The 12,222-nt window shown below is 35.1% G+C and overlaps 1 protein-coding gene across 1 annotated transcript in view; it reads right to left on the bottom strand.

Annotated features, from left to right (window-relative positions):
* Window positions 1–12,222, bottom strand: part of SYT14 (synaptotagmin 14) — a gene marked incomplete at both ends in the record, with an annotated part of 147,038 nt that overhangs the window by 67,943 nt on the left and 66,873 nt on the right. The window contains 1 exon segment of the mRNA XM_082666857.1: window positions 4,088–4,359. Coding sequence (XP_082522983.1) covers window positions 4,088–4,359 — 272 coding nt within the window.

Genomic DNA, 12,222 nt, shown 5'->3' on the forward strand with positions numbered 1-12,222 from the left:
AATGTCCCCATCTGTAATAGAATGTTAACACATTTAGGCTTGAAAATCAATGGAAATGTGAAATATGAAAGTATAAACACAAAGGCCTCAAAATACTTGCAGCCAAATATTTATTTTCCATAACACACACACACACTACTTCAATTTTTAACCAGAATTTAAAACTACGTATTATTTTCTAATACTAATTACTGTTGAAAATGGCAGAATACATATTCCAAAAGTTCAAGAAAGCACGAAACTATATATTTTAATTGTAAGGTTAAAAGAAACTGTACCTCTTTTGCCTGGAATTGTCTAAAGTTCCTGCTAGTCTAACTATCTGGAATGTAATAGGAGTTTCAGCTAGTGACTAACAGTGCCAAATTCAGCTCTCTGACTTTTCAGCTATACCACCTCACCCCTTCAAATATTTTAATAAATATTAAGTGTTTTTCATTTTAAAATGTGGGCCAATTTTATAATCTTCTGAATTTTTCTGAACTTTTATTTAATGCGTACTGTAGTAGGCACTACTACTGACTCTTGGTCTTCCCTTTTCGCATGCCTCAAAAAAACTACCTGGGTTTTAGCCAGAAACACATTGTCTGGCAAGAAACTTTACTTTGAAGTCTTCCTTACAACTGATATAGCAATGAAACTCTGCTCTAGCCAAAGGGAGAGAAACAGAGTTCAGTATGAAACATCCAGATCAGGTTTGTAGAAAAAATTACGGGCTCTTCACTCTCTATCTCTCACTCTTCCCACAAGCAGATACACAGATAGGATGTGTGGGTCAGCTTGGACCATGTGGATTAGGACAACACCCTAGGGGACAGAAGAGTGACTAAAAAGCAGGAACTGGGCCCCTGGATGATGTTGTAGAGCAAAGTCACCTACTCACCCAGGAGTATTGTTAAATGAAAGACGAACAATCTTCTGTGGTTTTGTATCTGTATTTGCCATTGTACTTGTCTCCTTGTTACAGCAGCTTAACATGTGCCTAACTATTGCACCTACTATGTGCCAGGACATATTTTTGGGTGGGGGATGCAGCAGAGAACCAAAAAGACACAAGTCTTTGACCTCATAGATCTTACATGTCTACCTACGATGACTCAATTTTGTATGGTGTATGGAAGAAAAGATGACAAGTAAAGAAGAATACTTTAGGAGTAGGAACAAACTCTCATAGAATAATTCAGTTTTTTATGCAATATGATTAGATCAGGGTAAAAATATTCTTACTCTGTTAAACTGACAGTTTAGAACAAAATGTTTTACTGCATGCTACTTCATAATTGCTAATTAAATGATTAATTACATTAATTTATTTTTCAATTAAATATTTTCTAAAACAGTGTCATGACAGCTAAGATTTTCAAGGTAATAAAGATTTTTATACGGTCTCAGATAACTATTTCTGAATTTTGTTTCTCTTGGTGCCTCCCTTTTTTTTTTTTTCCTGGGCATTCCTTGTGAAACTGAGGGTTAAAAGGGTGGGACTTTTACAGATAAAAGCTACTATTTGTATTCTACAAACAGATAATTAGAAAATAATCCCTCTTTTCAAGGTTCTAAGTCAAAGTTTTCAATAATCTTTAGCCAGCAACAGGTCATCAATACAGTTAATGAACTCCTTGCCAGGGAATCCTTCTGAACCCTCCTCACTCCTCTCCTAGTTCAACTGTGTAGGAAGATAGGTTCTAAAATAGCTGGATCCTGGATTAAACCAATAGGAAGGTAAGAATTTTCTATTTGATAAATAATATCTATTAAAGGAATGGTAGGAAGCAAAGTAAACTTGAAAAAACACAAGAATGAATTTTACACTAACACAGGCTATCAGCACCTAAATATTTATGTGACATGCATTTGCTGTAGTTTGAACATACTGTTTCGCTGTAGAAGACACAAAAACAAGCAGGATGGAGGAGACTCAATAAGAAGTGTTAACACAGCAAGCTTCTGAAATATGGGCAAAACTCACAGGTTCTGTTAACTACAGATAATAAGTAAGGAAGTAACTTGGGAGACACAGGCAGAATTCAGAACATGTGGTAAATATATATAATAACTAAGTTAATAACTTGTTAAGATATGTCAAAGACAGAATAAACAGAAAATAAGATAGAACAAATGACTATTACCTATGGAAAGGGATGGAAAGGCCAAGCTATGATCATGTCACCTCTGGGCTGACAGCTCTGTCACCCACGTGTTCTATTAAGAAATGCAGATAAAATCTATGTCTATTTAGTAGACTAACTGCAAGTTTTACTTGTGGCCAGGAGTACTTGCCCCTGCATCTCTCCCATAAAACAAGTATGTGTTTTTGGCCCCTGGCACCCTTGTTCAAATCTCAACTTTTGTCCTTGTTACCGTGCCGTAATTAGGGAATGCTGATGGAGCAGAAAGAGTAAGACTGAACATAAGGACATTATATAAACCAGGATTCACACGGTGTTTGTTGTCTTGCCACCTGTATCTAAGGGCATCCTATCCTAAGTGTGTTCTCCTACCTTATCTTGCTCCTCTTCCTTCTTGCTTTACATTTGAAATAGCTTAAAACACACATACATACATGCATGCACACACACACACAAGTGTAACCTGAGCATCTTAATTTGGTCTGTGAGTCCTCTGGGATAGCTTGCCTGGTGGTGTACTTGGAGGGTACCGATACTTCAAAGTAATTTCGCACACAATGATTCAAGTCAAGAGGGGCAATAGAGCGTAGTTGTTAAGACCACTGTTTTTGTAGTCAGGCAGACCTGGCTTTGAATTACAGTTCTACTGTTTAAGAGCTACTTATACCTGGGCAACTTGCTTAATGCTCTGAGTCTTAATGTTTTCATTTCTAAAATGGAAATAACAACTTTCTGAAGATGAGGTTGTTAGAGTTAAATGAGCTATGTAAAGCTTATAGAAAAGTTATTGGCACAATTGGTGATAGCTATTATTATTGTTGTTAGTTCCACAATCCAGGTTTCACTGTTTATGTGCTGGCTATCTATATAGTTTGCAAATCTATAAAATAGTTATCTCAAATTTGCTCAGGTACAAAACATGGAGAAATATTCTTTGTGGAAAATGATGAAATACTACTATGTTAAATTTATAATACCAATGCAGAATTTTCTTCTAAGTTAGATAAGTTAGATACTATATAATAATATTAGAAATAGTAGAAGAGTAGTAACAGATAAAAAGTGTTCCTAGAAATTATATAAGAAAAACTTTGAGGAAATTCTATTCAGAGCTGTACTTTCATTATTTAATTTTGGCAGTAGATAAAATTCACCTAGTAAGAACACTGACACACTGCAGTATCATGAAATGTTGTCTGGGACAAAAGTTGTAAAAACTTGCCATCTGGAAAAAAAGGAAACCTAAAAGTAAATACTGCCTAATGAAAACCTCTAGATTACCTTTATAGATTTTATCATCATTGAAAGATTAAAACAAATCCCTTTTACAACATGGAAAGACTTCAAAAGTATAACACACTTATTTTTGTTGTTGTTTTCACATTTTTTGCTCCAAAAAAAGGAAATAACTTAAAACACAACCAACCAACCTCTCTGAATGCATGATGCCATGAATTCAAATTTCATTAGTAAAGCTGAGCATCACTTATCCCTTCCATATTCCATAGTATGGAAATGCAGACATTATTCTGAAAGGCTTGTAAAACATTAAAGGGCCACCTCCCAATAGTAAAAATATCCAAATAAAATAATTTAAAAAATAAACACAAACATAAATAGGAACCTTAAGATAAAAGAAATGGGTAATTCCAGAATGTTTTATGTAAAATGTTAAAAAAAAATTTTTTTAAACCCCTACTGAGGTTGAACCCTGAGGCAAGATACTTCTCAATATCTTGCATATTGCTCTCATTTTTATCTACCTGTCCTCTTTTGAAAGGGAGTTGAAGGATGGTTGGGACAGCCCTGAAAAATCTGCTGGATAAAAACAGAAACTGGTACCATAAGCCATAAAGGACAAGATAGTGATAAAACCTTCTGACCAAGAGGATAAGCACAGGATTATTATTATCTTCCAAATAACATTCATTTTAAAAATTCTATGTGCTTTTACTTACTTCAGGGCTCAGGACTGCAGTGCTGTCACTTGGAACATCTTCTTCATATCCTTTATTATGAAAACTTTCTATTTCATGACCTGTGCTTCCTTCACTTGGACACTTGTTATATGAGCATCTTGGACTGTTGCTGCAGTGGGAAAATTCACATTTACTGTCCCCAATTTCTGAGGGTGTACATGAGAGATGGGGAGAACCACTGTCATCCTGATATGGTGGTGGCTGCAATTCATCCAGTGGGGGTGTTCTTCTCATTCTCTGAATGCAGTTTCCTGATAATGATTAAGAATCTGGTCACTGTTTCCAATTAGCCTCGACATGCAGTACAGTCCACAATAATTGTAATAACTTAAAAAAACTGGATTAAAATTCTGTGGCAAAGTAACTACTAGATTTACTAATGAGTTGTCTTCTTCCCTAGTTCAGATGCAGAAATCAAATAATCTGGTTTCCCATTCCTCTCCTCCTGCATAATAAGATCAGGAAAAATAAAAGTTATATAACGAGACCCTGTTTTATACTATAAAAATGGGAGAGTAAAAAATACTAGTGAAATTGATGATTTATTTAGGTCTTTCTTTCAAAACAATCCTAGAGCATACAAACTTCATTTATTCCCTTATGATCTGTGACCTCTCTAGCCACAATAGTAAAAGTATGGTAGGTGAAACAAATATAAACCTCATTTATTGTCTTCAATTACTGAGATGAACTTAAACTAGCATTCATCTTAGCAGAGTCGGAAACTATTTTTCCACATCTATCCTAGATCCAGAATCCTGGAATGGGTGCACTCTGAATGGAGGCCTAATTCCCCCATCCCCAGCAAAGCCTGAAGGCTGCATTCCACCCCGCCTGCATTATAAAGAGGCCACACCCTGCCCCACCACACCCTGAATCTGTAATCCTTCTAAAGTACGGCTCCACCTTGTCCATGGCACGCATCTCCACCTCCAGCAGTTAATCTGAAACCACACTTTCTTCCTCTCTTAAATTATGCTTTTAACTTTTACCGTAATGATGTATCTAAATAACTGAGAATAAACATGTCTGTGAACAGGACAGAGGTGGGGACAGGAGGGTATGTAAGGAAATAGAGTTCAGTATACAACTGAGGAATAGCTAAGTCTGTGTAGATAAATCCTGGACACAATAACAGATATTAAATTTAAACACTGCTCATTTCTTCCTTTAATGGACTGTGACGCTCCTTTCTCAAAAGGGACTCTGAAAAAAAGGTAGTTTGTATTGTAATTCTTATAATGGAGTTCAGTTCAAATGTTCAATAGGTCTTCTGTTCTTCCTTAGAAAAACTTTACATAAGAACTATGAAACTCATTGAAAAATTACTACAATGTCTGGTTCAAATGAAAAATATTGAACTTAGCATAGATTTACATATTTGCTCAGAAGCCCTAATTTTGTAAAAAGAAATTAAATGTCTCACCTACTGAGTCTAACATACCCACTTTAGAAAACATAAGCACAAAGTAGAAAAGTTAATGACTTAATATGGTTGAAGCTAAATTTGAGAAGATAGAATAGATTAAATAGATGGATTGCAAATAGTAGCTAATAAAACACAATAAACCAGATTTCAGAACAGGGCTTCCAGGAAAACTTTTGTTTTCCTGACAAAAGCAGGCAGACTCAACTGGCATGCCCCTTTTGTCCACCGGCCTTTCCCCCTCCTCCTGCTTGGAGGTGCTGCACTCATCTTGTAACCATGAAGTAACAAGCATGAGAATGAAAACTAAGAATAATGAAGAAGCATCTGAAAAATCACTAAGTAGCTATCTCCAAACTTCTTGATGCCTGAGACAAATAAATCCCTCTTTGTTAACAAAAACAGGGACTTCCCTGGCAGTCCAGTGGTTAAGACTCTGCGCTTCCACTGCAGGGGGCATGGATTCGATCCCTGGTCTGGGAACTAAGATCCCACATGCCTCGCAGCATGGCCAAAAAACAAAAAACACAACAAAACCTGATATTTGAATTTTCTGTTGTTTCTAAATATATTCTCTACTGATAGTTTTTAAATCACTAAAACAACATCTTCTCTCCCTTTAAAATGTATATTTAATCAGCCATTGAATTATAAGTTAAATTGTAATATCTAAATACTTACTGTACCATGAAGTCAATCAAAAAATTCCCAACGTAGTGGTTCTAGGAATCAGCATGCCATCTTTTCCTTTACCTTAATTTTTTCAAAAAGAGAGATGATCTTTCCAAGAAGTCTCTCAGCATATTACCCCACAGATCTCACTGGACAGAACTGGGTCACATGTCTATTTCTAAACTCATCTGTGGTAGGGGGAATGTGATTACCATAAACGGTTTAGATTAATCAGAAGCCATCAAATTGAAGCTGGGGATGGGATCCATTTCACTGTTCATATCTATATGGAAAAGAGTAGATGCCACTCACCAAGAAAAAAAAAAGAGAGAAGACTCAAATTAGAAATGAAAGAAGAGAAATTACAATTGATACCACATATAAAAAGGATCATAAGAGATTAGTATGAAAAATTATATACCAACAAATTGGACAACCTGGAAGAAATGGATAAATTCCAAGAAATATACAATCTACCAAGACCGAATCATGAAGAAATAGAAAATCTGAACAAACGAATTACTAGTAAGGATATTGAATCAGTAATCAACTTCCCAACAAACAAAAGTCCAGGATCAGATGGCTTCGCTGGTGAATTCTATCAAACACTTAAAGAAGAATTAATACCAGTCCTTCTCAAACTCTTACAAAACACAGGTGAGGAGGGAACACTGGCAAACTCGTTTTACGAGGCCAGCATTACCTAAAGCCAGACAAGGACATTACAAACAAAGAAAATTACAGGCCACTATTCCTGATGAACACAGACGCAAAAGTCCTCAACAAAATATTAACAAACTGAATTCAAGAATATATTAGGAGGATCATACATCATAATCAGGTAGGAGTTATTCCAGGGGATGGTTCAACATATGGAAACCAATCAATGTAATAAAAAACATTAACAGGGCTTCCCTGGTGGCGCAGTGGTTGAAAATCTGCCTACCAATGCAGGGGACACGGGTTCGAGCCCTGGTCTGGGAAAATCCCACATGCCGCGGAGCAACTGGGCCCGTGAGCCACAATTACTGAGCCTGTGCATCTGGAGCCTGTGCTCCGCAACAAGAGAGGCCACAATAGTGAGAGGCCCGCGCACAGCGATGAAGAGTGGCCCCCACTTGCCACAACTAGAGAAAGCCCTCGCACAGAAACGAAGACCCAACACAACCATAAATAAATAAAATTTAAAAAAAAATTAACAAAATGAAATATAAAACTAATAAGATCATCTCAATAGATATAGAAAAAGCATTTGGTAAAATTCAACATCCATTCATGATAAAAACCCTCAACAAACTGGGTACAGAGGGAACATACATCAACGTAATAAAATCCATATATGAAAAGCCCACAGCTAACATCATACTCAACAGTGAAAAGCTGAAAGCTTTTCCTCTAAGACTGGGAACAAGACAAGGATGCTGATTCTCACTGCTTTTATTCAACATGGTCCTGGAAGTCCTAGCTACAGCAATTAGGCAAGAAAAAAAAAAGACATCCAAATTGGAAAGGAAGAAGTAAAACTGTCTCTATTTGCAGATGACATAATATTATATATAGAAAACCATCAGGAGTCCACCAAAAAACTGTTAGAGCTAATAAACATAATTAGTAAAGTTGGTGGATACAAAATCAATATAAAAAAATCAGTTGTGTTTTTATCAACTAACAATGAATTATCATAAAAAGAAATTAAGGGAAAAAAAATCCCATTTACAATTGCATTAAAAAGAATAAAATACCAAGGAATAAATTTAACCAAGGAGGTAAAAAGACCTGTACACTAAAAACCGTAAGACACTGATGAAAGGAGTTGAAGACACAAATAAAAATGGAAAGATATTCTGTGCTCATGGATTGGAAGGATATTGTTAAAATGTTCATACTACCCAAAGCAATCTACAGATTCAATGCAATTGCTATCAATATTCCAATGGCATTTTTTTCATAGAAATAGAATAAAAAATTCTAAAATTTGTATAGAAACACAGAAGATTCCAAATAGCCAAAGCAATTTTGAAAAAGAAGAAGAAAGCTGGCGGTATCACACATCCTGATTTGAAAGTGTATTACAAAGCTATAGTAATCAAAACACTATGGTACTGGCAAAAGAGCAGACACAAAGATAAAGAGAACAGAATAGAGAGCCCATAAATAAACCCACACACGTATGGTCAATTAATTTATGACATAGGAGCCAAGAATATACAATGGGGAGAGGACAGTCTCTTCAATATATGGTGGTGGGAAAACTGAACAGCCACATGCAAAATAATGAAATTGAACTACTGTCTGACCTCATATACATAAATCAGCTTAAAACATAAGACCTGAAACCATAAAACTCCTAGAAGAAAACATAGTGGGTAAGCTCCTTGACACTGTTCTTAATATTTTAGATCTGACACCAAAAGCAAAGGCAACAAAAGCAAAAATAAACAAGTAGGATTACGTCAAACTAAACAGCTTCTGCACTGCAAACAATCAACAAAATTAAAAGGCGACCTACAGAATGGTGGAAAATATTTGCAAATCATATATCTGATAAGGTGTTAATATCCAAAATACATAAAGAACTCACACAACTCAGTGAAAAAACAATCTGATTAAAAAATGGGTTGAGAAACTAAAAAATGTCTTTGGTAAAAACTTCCTTTTTCCAAAGAAGATATCCAAATGGCCAATAGGTACATGAAAAGGTGTTCAAACCACTAATCATCAGAGAAATGCAAATCAACCACAATGAGATATCAACTCACACCTGTCAGAATGGTTATTATCAAAAAGACAAGAGATAACAAGTGCTGGCTAGGATGTGGAGAAAAGGGAATCCTTGTGCACTGTTAGTAGGAGTGTGAACTGTTGAAGCTACTATGGAAAACAATATGGAGATTCCTCAGAAAAAATAAAAATAGAACTACCATATGATCCAGCATTTCCACTTCTGGGTATTTATCTGAAGGAAATGAAATCACTATCTTGAAAAGATATGTGCACTCCCATATTCACTGAAGCATTATTTATAATAGCTAAGACATGGAAACAACTTAAGTGTCCATCAGCGAATGAATGGATAAAGATAATGTGGTATATACACACAACAGACTATTATTCAGCCATAAAAATGAAGGAAATCCTACCATTTGTGACAACAGGGATGGACCTTGAGGACATTGTGCTAAGTGAAATAAGTCAGAAAGAGAAAGATAAATACTGTATGATGTCACTTATATCTAAAAAAACCGAATTCATAGATATGGAAAACAGTGGCAAAAAAAGGCAGGGATGAGGGTTGGGGGGAAAGGGTGAAGGTGGTCAAAAGGTACAAACTTCCAGTTATAAGATAAATAAGTCCTGGGCATGTAATGTATAGCAGAGGGACTACAGTTACTACTACTGTATTGTGTATTTAAAATTTGTTGAGAGTAGAATAAAAGTAGATAAACGTTCTTATCAGAAGAAAAAATTTGTAACTACGTGAAGTGACTGATGTTAACTAAACTTACTGTGATAATCATTTTGCAATATTTACATATATCAAACCAGTATGTTGTACACCTTGGAATAATACAAAGTTGTATGTCAATTAAACCTCAATAAAACTGGGAAAAGTAAAAAATGACTCAATATTTCCGTTCCAAAATACACTAATGGGAGTATAAAAATACACACACGTTAAACAAAACAAAACAAAAAAGTAGATGCCTAAAGATTCCAGGAAGGAGAAAGATAAAGGATCCTTGCCCTCCTTATACATCAGTCTGGCAGTTGATTTCAGTTTTCATTTTTATTAAAATATCTTCTCTTTCTGTAGCTCTTTTTCCACTTTAATAATCCTTCTCTGAACTTTTTATGTGGACAGCACGACACAATTTCTGTCTGGTGATTATGTTATACCTTACTTCCTTTGGTTTACTTTTAATATATCAGGTCCCTGCCTAGTTGCCACCAACTATGGGACTTACACAGCTGAGCTCCAGTCGTCTGGCTCTTATTTAGATTTAGTGTAAATGTGCTCCAAAGACCAAGGCACAAGTTACTCCAAAGAAGTTTAGTGATATTTAAAGGTGCTAAGTAGGTTCCATGGGTAGACTTCAATACTGTTTCTGGATTTGAGAGAGACAATTTTAAAGCTGTGAATTGGAATATATAAAATATTTTGGAACATATAAATGAGATATATATATATAATATACATAAACATTGGAATATATAAATTGTATATATGTAGGTTTATATAATTATATATTATTGTATAAATCCTCAAAGCTTTGAAAATAATATTAACACACTTTTCTCTTTCCTTTTCAGTTTACTCTTGCACTTTACTTTTCAAAGTGAAGAACACCAAATGTATCTGGAATCTAAATTTCATAAAAAAGATAGTTATGAGGATTTCTCCTTTTTTAACTTTTGCAATAATATCTTTTTTCTCTAGTTGATAACTGCTTTATATTGTCTATACAGCGTAATAACTAAGAGTTGGCTTAAAATGAATTGCTATTGCAAACATTTTAAGACAATTGTTTTTATAAAATAACACAAGTTATGTCGGAGTTGTTAAATTATACTGTAAACATCCAGCCTTGGGAAGAAATTTTTTGTGGGACTATCAAACACCAAAATGATGATGATGCCCTACTATTACCTTATCCCTCATTTTACAATCAAATTTCATACCCTATTTTATGGAAATGATATATCCATAAAAGGGTTCATGCATGAATATATTTTAAGCATTTTAATTTTCCATTTGCATATTGCACAGTACCTACAAAACAAGACAAAGTATCTTCCTATGCTAGAAAAAAACAGGATGCATGCATATCAGGAATATGACCTGTAGTTCTTAACATCATGTTTTAAGACAGTGGTTTTCAGAGTTTGGGAACTGCAACTCTAAAAAGTGGTGAATAGTCAACGTCTGTAGAATTCATATTTCTTTTCAAATGCCTGGGGAAACTTGCCAAAATTGATCATATACTGGGTAATAAATTAAGGCTCAACACACTTCTCAAAACTGGAAGTGTAAAAAGGATGTTATCTAACCACAGTGGAATTAAACTAGAAATCACAATCAAAAATATAACTAAAAAATCTATAGATATCTAGATAAAATAACAAGAAATTAAGATGAACTTCTAAATTGCCCATGGATTAAAAAAGAAATCATAATAGAAATTAGAAAACATATTGAAAATAATGATATTAAAAATAATCCACAGAAATACTTGTAGAAAAGTGAGAAAGCAGTAGTGTATATATAGACATATAAACACTACCAAATGTAAAATAGATAGCTAGTGGGAAGCAGTCGCGTAGCACAGGGAGATCAGCTCAGTGCTTTGTGACCAGCTAGAAGGGTGGGATAGGGAGGGTGGGAGGGAGGGAGATGCAAGAGGGAAGAGGTATGGGAACATATGTATATGTATAGCTGATTCACTTTGTTATAAAGCAGAAACTAACAACAACAAAAAAAGAAATACTTGTGGAATGTGGCTAAGAAGGATATTTACAGGCTTAAATGCATATGCCAGGGAGGGCAGGGGAGAGAGGAAGGCTGAAAACAATGATCTAAGTACCCATTTCAAGACGTTAAAAATTTAAAAAACATACAAGTGAAACTCAAACAAAGTAGGAGGAATGAAATTAGGAGAAGAAATCAAAAAGAGAAAACACGCATACAATAGAAAGCATCAGCAAACCAAAATAAAATTCACTGAGAACACTAATAAAATTAATAAGCTGCTAGAAGAGACTAGTCAGGAACAAAAGAGAGATGGCATAAATTATTAATATCAAGAGTAAAAAGGAAGACATCATTTCAAATCCTTTAGACATTAAAAAGATAGCAAGCGTTCCCTTTGTTCTTCCCTTTTTGGAAATTTATCAGTTCTAAAGCTCTTCAGTGGGGCAGAGGCAGGCAGTGGTCTGCCCTGGTGGTGGCACAAGAAGCCGCAGTGGCCCGGAGCCGTATGTCAGAGCACAAGTCGGGTGAGGAGGGCCTTCATTCAGG

This window comes from Grampus griseus, assembly GCF_964374135.1.
Source record: "Grampus griseus genome assembly, chromosome: 1".
In the NCBI taxonomy this organism is placed as follows: domain Eukaryota; kingdom Metazoa; phylum Chordata; class Mammalia; order Artiodactyla; family Delphinidae; genus Grampus; species Grampus griseus.